This window comes from Aptenodytes forsteri, unplaced genomic scaffold, assembly GCF_000699145.1.
Source record: "Aptenodytes forsteri isolate BGI_AS27 unplaced genomic scaffold, ASM69914v1 Scaffold195, whole genome shotgun sequence".
NCBI lineage: Eukaryota > Metazoa > Chordata > Aves > Sphenisciformes > Spheniscidae > Aptenodytes > Aptenodytes forsteri.
The window spans coordinates 4,196,921-4,215,861 of NW_008795317.1; the positions used below are offsets into that span (position 1 = coordinate 4,196,921).

Below are 18,941 nucleotides of genomic sequence, written 5' to 3' on the forward strand. Positions count from 1 at the left end.
CCGAAAAACATCAGTTCTCTTTGTTACATTGCTCCAGTGATTTGTTACCCTTATTGTTACAAACTGGGTGCTTTGTTTCTTTTCTAAATGTTTTCAATTTCAACTTCCAACCTTTACAGCTTACCACTTTTCATCCTCTAAATTTCAACAGGCAGAGGTTTCATCTCAGAAATTGCAATTATTTGTTGATTTTTTTGTTTCTGCATCCTTTCTTCTCTCTTGGCACTTAAAAGTTGATAGGTCAGTGTGAATTCAAGCTGTGACATTTTCTGTTGCTTTGAGAGCAATGTTAACCACAGTTTTAGTGCATAAAAATATAGCTTATACTGAATGGCATTGTGTGATTATTTTGTAGAAGGCAGTATATGATTCACTTCAGTAAATAAAGGAGGAAAGCAATTGCTAAAATTGCATTCCTTACAACCCCCATGCCAGTATTAAAAGTATGCTAAAATTTAATTACTGTGTATAGTCACTTCTCACTGACACTGCCATCAGGGCTTGATACAGCTTCCTACAAATGCCTTTACATTTTGACAGTGCTTCAAGGCCACTTTGCTCATTTCTTTCCCTTTATTGTGTTTTTCTCTTTTGCTCTGATGATCTTGCTAGGTGTGCAGTGAGATTTATTCATTCTTTTTGTAGAATGGGACCAGTTTGTTATGAACCTCTGTGGAAAGGTTCTGCTGACCTGCAGTCTCACATGCTTTTTCAGTTTGAAAACAAATTCCATATTGTTGCGTGTAATATGGAAAGGAGAAAGAGACAGTTGTGGGAAGCCTGTGGCCTGAAGCTGTTAAGCAGAAAGAGTTCACCATTGAGAGCTCTTCTGCTGGGGCTGTGAAATGTTCTCAGACTAAAAACTATCAGTTTATCAGACTTGGAGCATGCTGCTGCTGTTCTTTCTCCTTGCTCTTGTAAAAACTGACTTAAGCAGGCAGAGCATACTGTGTTTGCATTTCTGCTATGGGTCTGTCAAAGGCAGTGCAGTGTTGGCAAGCCTGGTGCTGGGGAAAGACTGCAACTGCACCAGATGTGTCGGTGGAAGTCACTTCTGTAGCTCCGAACACAACTAGGCATCTGCAAACAGCAAAAACCTGTTAAAAAAAAAAAAAAAAAAAAAAGCCTGTCTTGGAAATAAATGGAAAAGGGCTCTCATATTGCATGGAAATTAATTCGTGGTGGCATGGACTGCTTAGGAGTCTATTTGTCATAGATTGCTCCTCAAAGATGTGGTTTTTATGAATGAGAGTTATGGTGATGGATGGCACAGAGGCAACTTTCTGAAATGGAAGAGAGCAGTGGTTTACATGAGGAGGCTTACTCGGGCTACTCAACCAGTAAAGCTGATTAACCCTGTAACTCACCTCATGGCTCAGGCGAGAGAGTCTCGGAGCAGGGTCTTTTGATGATACTTTTCTCAAGGTGGGAAATATCTTCCTGGATTGTGAGCCTTGCAAAGATTGGATATCAGAAAATAGGAGTATAGCAGAGAAGAGAATTGGCTGTTGTAGGAGAAATGGAGGACTGGATTTTAAACACCTGAGAAAGAAAGGGAGAATCTTGAGAGGCAGGCAGGTAGTGCTGATTTATTATTGCTGAATATCAATATCCCTGCTGGTTTTTTTCCTCCTCTGTAATAAAATTGACTGTGTTTCAACTCCTTTTCTCCTTCCCCTACATACAGACAAATCTTTCAGATAGACAGTAGACATCCGAACTCTGTATTTCTTGTGCCATTGCTGAAAAAATTATCATCTTAGTTACTTGTATAAAATGGCAATAACGTTTTAGAAGTTAATAATACTACCTTGAGTGCAACAGGTTTTGAGTTTGTTGCTAGTATGAAGAAAGTAATCATTTAATAAGTTCACAGACTGTCTTGATAGTATGTAGCTGTCCTGCTACTGCTGTGTTCCTGAGCTACAGTTTTAATGGCACTTAACAGAAGTAGGTGTTTAGTTATTTCTAAAAGTGGATTTTACTGTTCCACTTCCTTGTACTGCTTATAAAATACTAGCCTCAGGCTTGACAGAGCATACGAGAAGTAGAGTTACATGACTGATGAGGGACTCATTGTGTGCAATTTCACTCATTTATTTCCTACTTATTCTGCAATGAGGGTTAGCCACAATGTCCTACATGTTTATGTAGATGTAATTTATGTAAATTGTAACTGTCGTTTTTACAGTTTTGTTGTCATATGTGAGGCCTGTGAGTTTTACTGGGGAGGACAGTATACTATGATTTCAAACAATAATAAAAATAGAGAACTCATTTTTCATGGTTTTCATCTTGTAGATTTCTACACTTGTTTTGGAGGCCCTTGTGGAATCACAAAATAGAAATAATTTAAAGATGGATTGTGTGCAGTTTTATGAAATCTCGTACTTGAATATAATAAAATATTTTAAGGTGTTAATTTTTCAACTAGAAACGTCTTAAAGCGGCTGAAGCAGAAAGTAAATTGAAACAAGTATACATCCCCACCTAGTGAGTATAACAATAAAGTCATTTTTTTGAATAATAGGTAAAATTGAAACAGTAACATGCATGATATTTTCTTAGTTGTCTTTTTGATAGTTACTTTCTTAGTATTTGTTATAAACAAACAGAATATACAGAGGTATAATCAGAAAATGACACAAACTCCTGTTGTAAATGAAACCTTTGTACTTAACTGAGCCCGTTGTCTTTGACCTGCAAACTGCCTGTTCTGGAACAGGGGGAAGTTTTACAAAAGGTGATCAAGCGCCACGTGGACTGCTCGCATGCAAGAAGGGCCTTATCATTTATAAAGCAGTTTTTCCAGAATAATCGCTTCCGAATCCCTGTAGTACAACACTTCATATTTGTGTAAATGCAATATTTCAAAATAGAAGCAGTTAATGTAGTTACATAAAATAAAATCGGATACTTTCCCATTACAGTTTTATCTTGTTGATACAATCTATTCTTCAGCTAGAGACAAGAGATGCTCTGGCTGTAAATTAAAGATGGCACACAGCCCGAAATCTTTTCTCTTTAAACAAGTCTAATGAAATCTGTGTTCTTCTGAGGTGTTTTTAATCTGGTTTTTTAGATTTAAACTCTATGCTATATCTGCTTTTGTTAACATGTAGTTTACAGAAACAAGATAGATTCTATCTCGTTCATATTCATAATTTCCTCAAGATTATGAGAAGAGAAAGGGTTACAGATGACATTCTTTTAAGCTTTCTGTGGGTATATTCCATTTACATATATGTGAATTTCCCATTGTTGTGAGTGTTTGTACAACAGAAGACTAGAACACCAAATGAAATACTTTGAAAATCCACTCTTGGCTTTTTCATGACTTGTATAAATTGCATACAATAGAGCTTCGCTTCCATATTTCATACAGACTTTTCTCTTAACCAGATTTAATAATACAAACAGCGGACTTTTAAATTCAGTCTTTTAATTTCATCTCTGAAGAAATGTTGTGAGTTTTAAAGCTCAAGTCTCTGATAAATGATGCCTTTTAAAAAAACCTGCACACTCTAGTAGGAGTGTTTCCTAACCCTTAAAGGGAAGTGGCTGCTTTAGAAAAACTGTAAGATGCCCAGTCTTTACATAATGTTTTTTCAATTTAATTTCCTTGGTCCATGCGGACAGTTCAGGACTTCTGCTAGTATGTTTGCAGTAGGGACTAGTTGTATTGGATGACAAAACCTGTTTTGAAATACAGGATTTTTGCCTTTATCTTTCTCACTGTCTGTCTTTTGCCTCCCTGTCAAGACAAAATCCATAGTCAATGGTAAGAGGGTGTTAGGACTTCTCAAGTCTTTGATAACTGTGCAGTCTGGGGCACTTGTGGGCAAATGGATTGCTAACGCTCTGTTTCAAGAGTGATTTATTGTATTTGAAATCTGAGTAGAATTGATTCTCAGAGCTGAATATCTTTTTGAACTTGATCATAAGATATTTCCAGTAAAAGCAAGGTTCTGTCCTCAGTACGAGAGTCCCTTTAAATTCATGGCTTCTCTGGAAGGTAACTGCGACAGATCATAGCGCGGGAGACACAATCGTCTCCTGATCCCTTCTCTTGTACCTTGAGTCCAAGGTACTTGATAAAGAGTATCTGGAAATTGTAAACTTGCCTCCCACTGGATATAGTGAAAAAGGAGAAGGCAGGAGACAGACTTGCTGGCATTTCGAGTAGAGACTTGATACAGCAAAGGTTTCTTCCATTAGTCATTTTAACTAATCTTGAACATATTTTATGCTACCTAAAGTAATGAATAATCATCTTAGGAATCAATGTATCAGCCTTGCATTGTATTGAGAGTATAGCTTGTCAAAGGGGTAATTAACACCCACAAACTTGGAGCTTTGGAAATACTGTACGTAACCCAGTGAGGAGTATATTAATTCTCTCTGAATTAACTGACCTGTAAAGGCCTACTTCACTGAAGTATTAGTAGCTAAAATAATCACAATAATAATATAACAATAAAAATAATCCAAAACCAGTTCTTCAGCCTTCTCAGAAAGTAATTTAGGACAGAACTCAGACAGAACAGCCTGATATTATATGGGCGAGCTTTGCCAGGGTTATAGGATATTAACATTTACTGCAGTTGGTGGAAAGTTACGTACTTCTGCTTGAGATAGGAGGCAGAAGACCCTCATCTAGGGTGGACAGCCTTGCAGTGTTATAGGCAGTGTTACTACTCTTACTGGTTATACTTCACCCAAAGTCCAGTCTCACCTTGTAAAGCCTTATCTGTTGACTGGAACCCGCTTCTTAAATTCTGTGCTATGTCAGGCTTTTGTTAATGCTTGACCCTGAGACTTGGTCTTTTACTAGCTTGTCAAGTAGCTTAGACCATGTGAGAGCATTTTACAAAGATCTGTAAATTTGAGTATCAAAGCAGCTCTTTACATAGGAAGTCTCTTACAGTGCTGAAAATACTAGAGGAGTATAAAAATAGTCTTGTTGTTTAGAGCAGATTTTACAGGTGTTGTCACCACACATCAGAATTCCAGAATTAGATTGTTTGTTTTCATGTTGACTAACTGCTTAGTAAAATCACTCTTTTTTTTTTTTTTTTTTTTTTTTTAAAAAAGCAATAAACCAAATCCCAATCAAATATCCAGCAACAATGGGAAACCTGCTGCAGTCAATGGAGCAATGGGAGCCTCCTACCAGGCACAGGCCTCACTAATAGGTCGGGCTTGTGAAAGCTGCTACAGTAAGTGAATTTTTTTTTTTTTTAAATAATTCAGGAGTTTGGGCTAATCTTAATATGCACTGTTTTTTAAAAACAAATGTATGTACTTTTGTTTGCATGCTATAGAGGATAATTTTCAATGACTTGTGTGACAGAAATAACTCTAACTTAGAGTTGCCTTCAATATATTGATAAGTGTCAATATTCAAATCCACTTTATGATTTTTTTTTTAACAGTTCAGAAAGTACAGAAAGATAAAGTAGTATAATATGATGGCACTGATGTTATTCCTTTACCTTCAGAATACTAGATTCAAACTTACTTTTGGTTCTTCTGTAAGGCTGCAGCGCGTTTGAGTTGTTTTTTTTTTTGTTTTTTTTCCTCCCCTCTGTTGTTTGGGGGCAGGGGGAGGGTGTGTTGGTTTTTTTCCTAGTATTTTGTGTGTTTCTGGTGCTCCTTGCTGGACTTCTTGAAATAGCAGCCTTCAACATAGGTTATATGAGAGTATATATAATAAAATCCAGAAATGGAAAGAATTGAAAAGGCTTACCGTATGAGGGTTCTTCACTTATCATTGCTATGGCTGCCTGTCTCTTAAACACCAATTAAATAAAAACCATATTTTGTGTACAGAAAATTCCAGTTATATACTTTGTTGTTTTTCAAATCACATTTTTTAAAGAATAGTTTTCTTGTGAAAGATTACAAAAAGAAAAGAAAAAAGGTTAAATTACTGTTTTCTGCTGAGCCTCCACACGCACAAGGTAAAGGTACATATGCATCTTCAAGGTCGATAGGAGAAGTGCTTGTCCTTTTCTGATATGGATCTTGATTTATAAGTACTCACTTTGCATGACTTGAGCAAAAAACACAGATCTTAAGTAATTCTAATAAGTAACAAGCAACCTAATAAGCCTATTTTCCAGGGTAAGATTAGAAATAGTGGAGGATTTATAGGGCTTTTTTTTTTGGGGGGGTGGGGTGGGGATTTTTGAAATTTTCCATTTGAGTTGATGTCTGGGGTGCTTTTGTAAAAAGAAAAAAAAGAGGGAAAAAAAACCCTAAAAATTCAAGTTCTTATTTTTTTCCGTGTCAAATGTATTAAATATAATGCTTTTATAATGCCATATATGATGGCCATATAAAGCCATCTATTACAGCATTTGGATTTATTATATTGAATGTAGCATGCACCAGTTTACCTGTGCTGTTTTCTCCTCCTTAGCTCCACAGTCTCACCAATGGTATTCTTGGGGTCCTCCTAACATGCAATGTAGATTGTGTGCATCTTGCTGGATTTATTGGAAGAAATATGGTGGCCTGAAAATGCCCACACAGACAGATGAAGATAAACTGTCTTCCAGCCAACCTACAGAGGTAAGAACGTGTAGATAAATTTCCTAAAACAAAATGTGGTGCTTTCACAAGACTGCTGTGATTTGAATATTTAATGGAATGATTTTTTATGTATGTGTTCAACTTTGGTATTACAAAACTCAATTTATTAATCCTTTTCGTGTCTTAAGTAGAACTGAACAGCATGCAGGTCCTGCCATGTCTTTATTTGACTAAGTCTTAGCTAAGCAAACATCCACTTCATGCATTTTGGTGGAGAAAATCCATTTGAAATGGATTGACATTTGATCTTGTCAATCAAATGGTGTGATATCTATAAAATGTTAATAGGACTATACAATATCTCGTCTAGAATGGTATTATATATCCACTCACAATAGAGTTCTCTACTCTGTTTTACAGCTTCATACGTAAGCCCCAGTTTTTTGTATAGTGCTTATACATATTATTTGATTAGCCGTGTGAATTTATCCGAATTGTGGGTTTTTTTAATGCTGTAATTCAGATGTATGTGTTATGATTTTTTTTTGTTTGTTTTTGTAGGAATCCCATGTTAGAACTCACATGTCCCGGCAGGCCACACAGGGAACTCCAGTTCGTAACACTGGAAGTCCAAAGTCGGCAGTGAAAACACGTCAAGCTTTCTTTCTTCACACAACGTGTTGGACAAAACTGGCCCGTCAGGTCTGCAAAAATACCCTCCGGCTGCGGCAGGCAGCAAGACGTCCCTTTGTCCCTATTAACTGTGCTGCCATTAAGGCAGAATGTAAGATGTTTTTTTAATTCTTAGTTCTGTGTGCTGTGCTTCCCACCCATTTTTGTCTTTTAATTTTATTTTCTTTTTCAATAAACGTTTCTTGTCTATACGCTTTTGCTTTTCATTTTTTCATTTGTCCAGCATATCACCAACACATTGGATAAAGTCTGGCTGCCTTGAACAGATTTCGGGCTGGGGGATCATTTCAGTGAATGAAAAGGGGAGACCTATTACCTCATTCACTTACAAAAAAAATTGTCATTAAAAAAAAAATCAGGGACTGGGAGGGAAAATCAATGCCGTAACATAAAAAACATGCTTCCTGCTAGGCAGTGTGAAAGTAGTTCGCTTTTATATTGTTCATTTATTCTTTCGCTGAACAGAAAGTGTAGATCTGTACGTGTTTCACTTTTTCTCAGTGGCGTTGATCAAGGAATGAGGCGCTTAGGATGCATACGAATTTACATCTTGCCTGTAATACAACCCTTTGTTACTGTGGTGATCAGATGGTGGTGATAGCTATGTTTATTATTTCATCATAGTTGCATCATTATTTTTTTTTTGTCTGTTCCAGTTTGAAATTTTAGTTTTAAATAATATTTGCCTATATTACGCTTGTTCTTTATAGCCAAAATATAAAGAACGGATAAATTCACTAGTAGTATGACAAAAGGTTGTGAGTTGTTGTAGGTAGCAACAGTAAGTCTCTTTATGTGCATATGTGTGTAAGTTCTGCTGCAAAATCACTGAATATTTCAGCAGGTTTTGTATCTGCGCTGAGCGCGTTGTTTTACTGCTCACGCTGTTTGGTTATGTTTCCCAGCCTTCCGTCGATGCAGTTCTCGGAGCAGGCGCTTGGTGTTCCAAGATGAGCCGCGCTGGCTCATTGTACTGTCAGTTGTATTAGAATTGAAGAAAAGTTTTTAGAATATTAGATGTTGGGTTTATAACCGTGTTTACTAGATTAACGCTAAATGTTTTCCCAGCATATTTAACTGGGATGCTGATGATGTCAGTGCCAATTATAAGAAATTTACTCCATAGAGGCTTAGAATCTGGTTTTGAGTAATTATTTTCCCCTTATGTGCTTTAACACCAGCCATTCTTCACATGCAAACTCCTCGCCTACTTCTGCAGTCATCCAGAACTTGGTGAATATTTCTGTTCATTGTCCTTGTTTTACTTATTTAGTTGTCCTATTGGCCGTTTTCTTTCTTCTTTCAAAGCTATGCAAGTCAGGAACAACTTTCAGATTTAAGGAAACCATATGGGTTGTACTTTCATGGAAGAAGTGTGTCTAAGGCTGGACTATGATTGTACTTTTAATCTTTAATACAAAATAAGTTATTTTCTGAGAGGGAAGCATTGTACTTTTTAATTTATGTAATTGGCACTGATTTCTGCTAAATCATGGATGAAAATTAATTTTAGAAGTTCACTTGAACCTTGAACCTTTTTTATCCACGTCCCTATTTCTTCTCACTCACTGCAGTAACTCAGTTTGAAAGAGGATGAAGCTTTTGTTTAAGGAAGAGAAGAAAACAGAAGGGAAAAAAATGTTTCGTCCAACTGTTAATCATCATACTAGAACAAGTGTTATATACACAGTTCAACTTTAAAACAAAGGAGTGAAAAGCTGAGCTTTTCAGCAGGAAATAGTCATTCTTGTATCAGACTGGCAGTGCTGTGAGTGCTTCCTCTTTGTTCCTTTGAATGAAAAAGAGCCACATCAGATTAACATCAAGAGCAGAAAGATTTTTTTTTTTCCCCTGTAGTCTCTGTATTTCATTATTCTTTTTATTTAAAGAAAAATTTGGACCTTGCAATTTTGTCTTTTTGAATGCTGATGCTTCCTGATTAGACCTAACATGGGGGGTGCGGGGAGGAAGTCACAGTTGTCAATGCTTTTAGAACACAACATTCAAATTATTTTATAATAGTGGAAACCAGATTATACCTCGTTTAATTAATTTAACTCATGTTTCTCTGTGTGTACACACACACACACGTATTCTGTTTCTGGCAATATCCATCTCTCTGGAATCATACAATGCTCTTACCTGCATTGTCATTGTCATATTCTTAAATGTGGCTTAAATATTTACTAGGCATAAAGCCTAGTAAGTAAGTAAGTAAATAAATAGTCTTCTAGTTTTGTTCATGTACTTGTATCTGGTGAGCTGTGTTTAGAGCACTCTGTAGATTTTAATGTTCTAACTAAATAGACTCTCTCTTCCTGAATGCCCTGAATCCTTTTCGAAGGATAGCTTGATGAAGTAATTTTTAAAATTTTTAATTTTTAAATGAGATACTTGATTAACAGTAATGACTTCGTAAGTTGAATACCACTGAGTAATTACAGCATTGAATGAATGTCTGTGTTGGTGTTACAAAAGTTAGAATTGTGCTTAGATAATAAGCTGGCCAGAGTAGCAGCAGGTTACCCATGATGTGATACGGCATGAGATGGTTAGGACGTCCAAGAACTGATTTGGAATTTGTTTTCCATGTTGGTGTGCTGAAACTTGGATCTAATGACCGCTTAGATGCTTTGTCAGACTCACTTGACTCTGTGTGTGTGAAACCAGTGCTTGAAAACGTAACTGCGTTTCACAACTATATTGCAGCAGGCACTATACCAACACTCAGAAACCATAAAATCTAAAGACAGAAGGATGGTAGGACACTCACCCAGCAGCGTACCAGGATTTATGCCTCCTTAGTCTCATGCAATTTGTTGAAGTGCCAGCTTGTAATTGAAACTAATTCCCAGTTCTGAGAAAGAAAGTCTGAACAAGCCAGTCAGAGCTTGCTCATAAAATAAATTGATTTTTTGCAGTCCATCCGAACTCATCTGCAGATACTTCTTTTGCCTTGGAGAGGGGCATGGAAGCCTCTGAGAATGCTAATCTCGGGCCAAACCATCTTCTAGGTGAAACGAGATTTCAGGCAGAGCATTTTTTTATTATTCTAATTCCAGCCACGTCATCTCCCTCGGCCCATTACATCCACTGGCAGAAAACAAGGTCCTATTCTGTGTTCTTCATTCCGTCAGTTAGTGCAGAGAATTAGATTTTTCTCATTAGTGAACCGTGTAGCATGACCCCTGCTCAGATGCCAGCAGGAGGTAGTGGAGACGATGCATTTACATTCCCAGTTCGATCTAGGGATGGTCACCAGAAGGGTGAGAAGCCGTGGCATCTCCTGCTAGGAGCCCAAGCCATCATGGAAATCTCAAACTTTGTTCTGCCTGAAGATAATAGACTCGCTGTAGTTGTTGATGATAAACTTGTCTGATGGATTTTCAGGAATAATTAGAACTGGTGAACTGTTTCGGTAAGAGGAAATTCCCATGCTCTAAATTCGGCAAAATACCTTCTTAGTTCGAATATATTGTATCTTTTTTAGAAAGTTAAGCAAAACTATCCTGTCCGTGGAAGGTCTCTTAATTAGAGGAAACCAAAGTGGGCATTCTTCTCCAGACAGTCACTGACGAGATTGGATCTGTCTCCAGCTTGTGAGCATGTTGATATATGTGTGAGACTGAGCCATGCATCTGTGAACCTTATTACTTCAGCACAGGAAGAGTTTTGAGGGATTTTTCTTTTTTTTTTCCCCCCTGCTCAGATATAGTTTTATCAATATAACTAAGTGTATTAATTATAGTAATTTAAATTTGGGTAACTACACTCTATGTAGACATGATTGTCAAAATGTTTTCAGTGGATGGTAATATATTATCTGTAGAATATATATGTAGTTATCTGGAAATGGGTATACTGTTCATGATCAAAACTTCACATACCTTTAAATCTGCAGTTTTAATTACAAGTTTGGTACACAGTACTTGCTTGTTACGGTCTGGTTTGATAAAACAAAGGCAAGTGAAAATTAAGTAGAATATGCAAAATGTTACTGAATTTGTAAGCATACAGCCTATGTTTTACTGATATAAAACGACCCATTCATCTGAAGTGAGTCACATTTATGGGTATTGGTTCACAAACAGGTTTTTACATCCTTGATTTTGATAGCTATGGAAGATCTTTTGGCTGCATCTAGGATGGAAATATTTTCTCTACTGTTATCTTTGAATACAGTTGTGCCAGATTTTAGTAAAATAATTAAAAGAACACACTATTTTTTCCCCCAGAGTTTCGAAGAATACTACTATTCAGGGAATACCTAGAGCACAGTACATTCATTAGATAATCTGAATTTTGATAGTGATATGATGGAATGTCAAAGAGAAATAACTCCCCAATGAGAGTCTTTCTAAGCTTAAGAGACCTACAAATCTAGTTTAAAAAAAGGAAATCATTAAAAAACCCTTTCAAATCTCAAAGAACACGCCTCATTCGCTATCATCTTCTCCATAGCATTCCTGATTTCGTTGACCTCTGTAATACGCACAACAGTCATCACTTTTCTAGATTAAGAACTTGGTCTGTTTAAAACCTCATAAAGAATCCGTTTCAACTGTGGTTGGTAATGTTGTTCCCTGGAGTTTTTCTAATTGTACTGTATCCTCTTTAGGGTTATGGTGCCCCAAATTACATGCACTTCAAGATACAGGTTTCCCATCATTTTAGAGAGTCTCGCATGTTTTCTGTTTTCCTATCATCATAATTTGTAATATTCTGATTCTAATTTCTTTTTAAGTGACCACTCTTTAGTATTGTCTAGATATTTTTAGAAAGCTGTTGACACTGACTCCATGAATTCTCTTCTGCATGGTGATGGTGTAGAACCCATCGTTGTATCTGTATGTTACAGTCGTTTTACCCCTTAAGAATGAATTTACATTTATTGTTGATGCTGCTGATATCCTTTGCAATCAGTTTTGGCTTTGATTATGCTCAGTAATTTCTTGTCAGGAAACTTTAACTCTAGTCACCTCTTTTCTTGATCTTTTATATGTTGAACAGCAGAGATCCTTTGGGGATTACATAGACAATTAGTTTTAATCAGGTGCTAATCCCTGAAAAAAACCCTTCTCTTTTACCCTGTAACAGCTGGACAGCAACGGTCTTTGGTGACACAGTTTGTTAAAAGCTAATTGAAATGCCAAGCTGGATGCCAGATCAGCTGCATGTGTACATGTCACGATTCCTTCAGAGGTTCCTGGCAGACCTGTGACACTTGCAGCCACTGGTTTACAGGGCGTGTAGGCAGGAAGGGACCTCTGCAGGTCTCTAATCCCACCCCTGCACAAAGCTCAAGTGCTCAGGGCCTTTTGTCCAGATGAGATTTGTGTGTCTCCAAGGATGGAGGCTCCATGGCTTCTCTGGGCACCTGTTCCAGCGTTTGATCAACCTCACAGTAAATGATCTTTTCCTTACACCTAAGGAGAATTTCCCATCTGCCAGCTTGTGTCTGTTGCCACAGACAGCAATAGTATGTTGTCCCATTCCTATGTACCTCCGAGAGGGATCTGGCTTGGTCTTCTCAATGCTCTGCCACTAGGTAGTTACAGGTGGCAATCAGGTCTCCCCTTGGCCGCCTCATCTCAAGGCTGACCAGACCCAGTTCCCTCAGACTCTCCGTGTACATTCCTATACTCCAGCCCCAAACCAGACTCTCCAATAGCTGGGCTTTCTCCAGTATGTCCATATCTCATTTGTAGCGGGGATCCCAGAACTCGACACGGCGTTTGGACATGGTTTCACAGGGGCCGAGGGGAAGGGTTACCTCCCTCTCCCTGCTGGCTGCACTTGGGCTAGCAAGGCCCAGTCTGCGGTTGTCCTTCTTGTTGCAAGGACACACCGCTGAATAATGAGAACACATTAAGCATGTTTTCCCTTTACAAGGTCTTTGTTGGCTCCCTTGATGTTTCCGTATTTAACGGTATGCCTCTATTAATAGTTCAGCCCTTTTGCCAGTCTGCATGCCTGCTTACTGAAGAATGTTATCGCATTTGCCGTGTGTTTGTTCTCTTGAACCAAGAACAGTTCAAGCATTAGTTAAACACCAGTAGTGCGCGTGCTCAGCAGTTTCTGTTTGGATGAATTCCGCCTGGTCCTAGTAACTTGTTTTTATTCATTAACCAGTTTGTTTTGAAATATTTCCTATGGACGCACAGTTCTCACACTTTCTTCTTAAAAAGGTTTTGGAAGCGAGCTTGTTTAAGTTATTCTGCAGTGAACGTGGCTGCAGAGAATTCATCCAGCTTTTCTGCCATGCCTTTTTCTATGTTTCTATATTTTCCTCACACCTTGATCATCTCCTATTGCTACAGGCACTAGCGCACTTTCTGCTTTTGATACGTTTGAAAAAAATACACTATCAAATGTAATACTCCAATTCTTTTTTTTTAAATACATTTTTATTTCTCATAGCTTCACTATTTCACTGATCTTACTAAGATTTTTAGTGTTCCTGTGGAAGCCCATATTTGATTTTAGGACTTTTTTTTAAATTTTGTTTTTGACAACTTCCTACCTAAATTTTATTCTATGGTTTTACACTTGAGAGCAACGCACAATCTAACTTCATGTTTTTCTGTATGTAGTGCATAAAGATCATAAAGTTTATTATATTCTTCAGGGGAGTACCATATTGTGGATTAAAGTTTGCTGCTGTTAAACATATTGAACTGTTTTAATAGATTGGTGTGCTTTGGAATACCCACCCGGTACCTTTGGTGAACATGCTTTGCCTCAAGCATGGAAACTGTGCTCTCTTTGCAGTCTGTATTCTCAGTCAGCATATTAATATCTTACCATGATTCAATGTCTTTTTTTTTTTTTTTTTTACAGTGAAGACATGTAGATGGAAAATTTTCTTGCTAATTACTTCTTAGACGATGCTTTGCTGTTCCCAAAGTAACTATAAAATACTCACTGTATAGTCTGTGCTTATTTTACTAAGGGAGACAGTGGAGACACATCGTTCTACTCTGTCACTTAAAATATTTCAAGTGTTGTGGAATATTAAAAATATTTTAGGCACCAGGTTCAGTGCATTTTTTTCACTGAGAACAGTATATTTTGCTATTAAGGTAAAATAATAAAGTACTTTGTGTATTCGGCACTAGGGCTCTGGACCCTTTGGGCTTCCCAGATACCAGCTATCATTTACGCTTAGCACATGTAAGGATTTCAAGTAGTTTCCTTAATACATTGAACTAAGTTGTGCATTGTCTGCTGCATTAAAAACATCTGTGAACATACTGAAATACTTACTTCAGTCATTGCTGTGGTTTCATGACCTACAAGTTTTTTACACGTAGCTAGACAGAATACGTAAAGAGATTGTAAATTTTACTTTTTTCTTAAATGTAAATTGTTCTATGTAGTGTCTTATCCTCTTCATGTGCCTATGTCCTCCATATCTTGTGCTGGAACGAAACAAACAGAAACATTCTGGTAAAACAAGTGGAATTACAGTTATTATAATCTATGTATAGTATCTAGCTCTTGTAAAGCTTATTAGAAGATGCAGATCTGCATGTGCACATGTGAAACCTATACGAAGAAAGGTGTACACGTATGTAGGTATATGTGGGGAGTAATTCCATGTGAGGGAATTCTAGATCCACACAATCAACGTATGAATGCAATTTTGTCCAGAACAGAATACCTGTGTTCTAGGGATGCTGGAAGCCCTATATGGGGATTGCCTGTGTGCTTTTGGAAGACAGATAACCCAACCGTTCTGAGGAGTTTAAAAAAAAAAAATACTATGGTTCCAGTGGTCTTGAAACTATTTACTGAAACCTGGCGTCTCGTGAATTTTTGCCTTAGGTTGATTGACTCTGCTGTCTAAGCGTGATCCTCTTCATAGTGACGCTTCTATGTCCAGGGCATTTAGACAGATTCTCTGCTTGTGTATTCACAGTGCCTTTTAAGGTGTGAGTTTATAGTTTTAGCATCACATTAAGGTAGTTACTGAACTGCTTATTTTCATTTACTTTGCAGGAAGTTCCTATCTTGGAGGCCTTTGAGCTCTGTCATACTTAGTTGCAATTGACCACTTTGTTCAAAGGTTTACAGTAAAGAGGTTTTTGATTTTTTGTTTGTTTTTTTTAAGCTTCATCTTGCCATAGTAGCCCCCGTGTTCTGTTTGACTTATTAAGAATGATATGAATCACCGTACCATGTGAGTAATACAGGACCAAAATCAGTAGTCCCAACTTTAAATCCTTCTTATGTCTGTATTACTCCATTTAGGGCCAGACAAGCTTGTAGAAAACAATGAAGAATTCCATGAAAATTCTTTTTAATAGCCAGAGCTGCTTTTATTTTAGTACTCATGTTTTCATCTGTGTTTCATTTGCCTAGCTGACTGTCTCCAAAAAGACTTTGTAGGCAAAAAATGCAATCAGACTTGTGTTAGAACTTGTATTAACTTTAAAAAAAAAAAAAAATCATAACATCACTTGCATGAATGAGGACGTGGCCTGCCTTTAAATTTCTGTTATTATTAGCATTGATGAAAAAAAGAAGAATATGTGCTAAAAAGAAAAAAAAATGTGGTAAAAATGTAAGTCAGAAACTGGTTGGTGCATCCTAATTATATTTGTAATGGTAGAATATTTAAACTGAGTTTCATTCTTTAAAATTCTCAGATGCAGATCGACATTGTGAAGTTACTGGAAATCCTCTGAAGATCAAAAGCACCAGAAAACCACTGTCATGTATCATTGGGTATTTAGGTGGGTATCTGCCTCCAGAGGAAAAAATGAATCACATGAACATGCAGTATTTACTGATACTTAAAAATCCTGTATGCATAGAATGAGAGACTTATGCTTGTAGTAAAAAGGAAACTATAAAGTTAATAAATTAATAAAAACTCTGGTCTGCTCTCAGTTGCAAAACCGGATGATTGAACTTGCAGGATGCAGGCAGAAGGCCGCCTGATACTGGTTTACAATGGCAGAGTGAAACCTGATGTAATTTAGAATGTGAAAAATATCCTGGTAATCTAAATAAAGAAGCACTCAAAGGGGAGATGAGATACTCAGTACACCCAGCGCTACTCTACTGTGTCCCTTGAATCCACTTGTAATACTCCCGTGTACTTGAAAGGAGCAGACGTCAGCCATAATGAGACACTCGTCTCTTAATTTGATGACATAATTTCAAAAGATGCAATGAAATCTGTAGTGAGATCATAGCCAGGAGGTCAAGGTACTCACGTAAGATAATAAGGAGAGGAGAAATTCTAGTAATTGTGATTCCTTACTTAAAAAATGAAAGTAGTCTCCTTTGCAAGGAACCACCACTGACTATTAAATATTTACATAATCATATGAGAGATGGGATACCTCAGAGGCTTTATATTAATCCTCAAATGAACATAGAAATCAATCCATTGATCAGAGCAGCAGTGAATAATTCTGCAGTGTGTTAATCCCATTCTACAGAAGTAAAGCTGAGGGTAGGACTCAGTCTAAATGTTTTTCTCAAATTTTCAATCAGCAGGAGGTTTTTTTTGTACTAGAACAAAGTAAACGATAACAGTCTCTTGACTTACTGAAATAGAAATCGCCTATTAATATAGTTATAACTGTTCTTCCAGAACATCGAATTTAACAAAATCCAAACTTCAGAAAACTGAGTAATGAAGAATTAATGCCCACTCTCACTGAATTTTGATTCCTCCTGCCCTGGAGTTTAAGAAAAAAGCCAGTGATAATTTCCTACAGGCATCCCAGCTGTGTGCGTTACGTATGTTGTCATTCGAGTGAATGAGGAAAGGACTGCTTTGATTGACTTGGTGGAGCTGTGGTTGTGAGGGGGGGAATCCGGCAGGAGATGGGTGGTTCGTCCGGCTGACCCCGTTTGGGTAGTCGAAAGAAGGAACGGCAGCGTGTGTAATCTTAGAAGGTACTGCGTGTTTTTAGTGCCACGTTATTTAGTCGGTGAGGGGTTGTCTTGATACCTCTGGGAGCCTAAGTCTGTAGGTTTAATGGGAGCAAATGGATGAACTGTGTCAGACAGCATTATGTGTGCTTAGGTGAAGGTTTTGTAGAAGATTAACGGTGCTAAAATATACCAGGTATCTGTAGAGTCCGCGTAGCATTTGACTGTATAGGAAGTGAAGGTGTCTCACTACAGTTGAAGGTAAATAATGTGTGTTGCAGGGATATGAAGTGTACCCAGTGTAGTTATGGACATGCATCTGAATTAGCTGTATAAGGATGGCTAGAAAATGGCTTTTTGTTTGCCATTTAGCTTGGTGGGGGTTTTTTTTAGTTTAGTTTGTGATTTTTTGTTTGTTTGGGATGTTTGTTTGCATGTTCCAGTGAGTAAGTAATGCTTGCATTTTCTCATAGAATTTAGCAAGAATTATCATGTCATAGCTTATACAGGAGGTATTTATTTTCTTTTTAAAATTCCTTCCATGCCATTCCCACAGACATTTATTGGAATACAGTTAACTCTGTCTCTCAGGACGCTACTGTTTTCAGCTCTGCTGGTAAGCAGAGAGGATTTCAGTGCCCTGCACATCCCGGGTCATCGCTTCCCTTTATCCCTGTTCTGCTTCTTGGCTGCCAGTTCCTCAGGTGAGGTAGGTTACGCATTAAAAGTCAGCGCTGTCCTCTCAAGAGCTGGGGGTAATCCCCCGTAATCTCTTCAGTCATCACTGTGCCTACTGAACAAACCCCCTAAAAGGAACCCCCGGCTAATTAAATGTCCTCTATTACCTCCTAGTTATGAGGAAACCAGGCTAACGTTTCCAGCTGGGATGCATGTTGAGGAGATGAGATGAGAGAGGTGCAGCTGCTTAAGCACCTCTGGAATCCAGGATGCTTATTTAAGCGACTCAATAGGAGACTTCAATTTTTCTTTGTTTGCTTTGGATTTTTTTTTTTTTATTTTACCCTAGCGACATTAGTGGAAATAGAAGGGTTTAGAGTTGTTATTGCTAATTCCTTGTTTGAGGCTGCAACCTGGTCTTATAATAAAGGTTCCTAATAGGTTGTTTGAGTATTGTTTCTTATTCCTGTTTTATTTTTATTTCAGAAATCGTATAATCTGAATCTGGCCAACTGATTATTTGTTGTGTGGCTGAAGGGATAATTTGGATTATTTGAATGTTATAGTTAGTTCTCTGAGTTAGCAGAAGGTGCAGGTGGCTAGGAGATTTCAGAGAAGTACTAGGCAATAGACCAAGGCTAACAGCAGCAGGAATTAGAAGATCCCTAATTACTGTTATTCCATAATACAATAATATGAGGGTATAATACAATTCAGGCAAAACCCCTGAAATGCCTCATTACCTCTCTCGGGTGATGAAGCAGCTAGTTAGAAAGCGCTGATCTAAAGCATGCAAATACTTGAAGCAAGTCTATATGTAGAGGATGAGTGAGTGTACGGTGTAAAGACCCCACGGGAGGGACTCAATCCACTGGGAAGTGGTCCTGGCTATTTAAGTTTCTTTCCAGAACTTAAAAGGAGAGCTTGGTCTTGCTACCTTCCCGTACTGCAGAAAGAGAAAGGACAGCTTTTGTGGTAAACTAATGGAGGATTAGTGACCTCCAGACCGAAGAAAAGTCAAAGGAAGGAAATGCTTCCCTCTTCAACTGTTCGTCCATCCTGAAAATATAAAATTATATCTCCTATACGCTGTAGACAGAAGCAGCTTACAAGTTCTCATATGTTGATCCAGCTGCTGGGAT

At 37.7% G+C, this 18,941-nt stretch overlaps 1 protein-coding gene across 1 annotated transcript in view; it reads left to right on the forward strand.

Annotated features, from left to right (window-relative positions):
- The window catches only part of MTA3 (metastasis associated 1 family member 3), a 152,617-nt gene that overhangs the window by 91,845 nt on the left and 41,831 nt on the right, over positions 1–18,941 (forward strand). Inside the window, 5 exon segments of the mRNA XM_019472155.1 lie at positions 2,435–2,493; positions 5,095–5,219; positions 6,425–6,576; positions 7,099–7,321; positions 15,882–15,968. Coding sequence (XP_019327700.1) covers positions 2,435–2,493; positions 5,095–5,219; positions 6,425–6,576; positions 7,099–7,321; positions 15,882–15,968 — 646 coding nt within the window.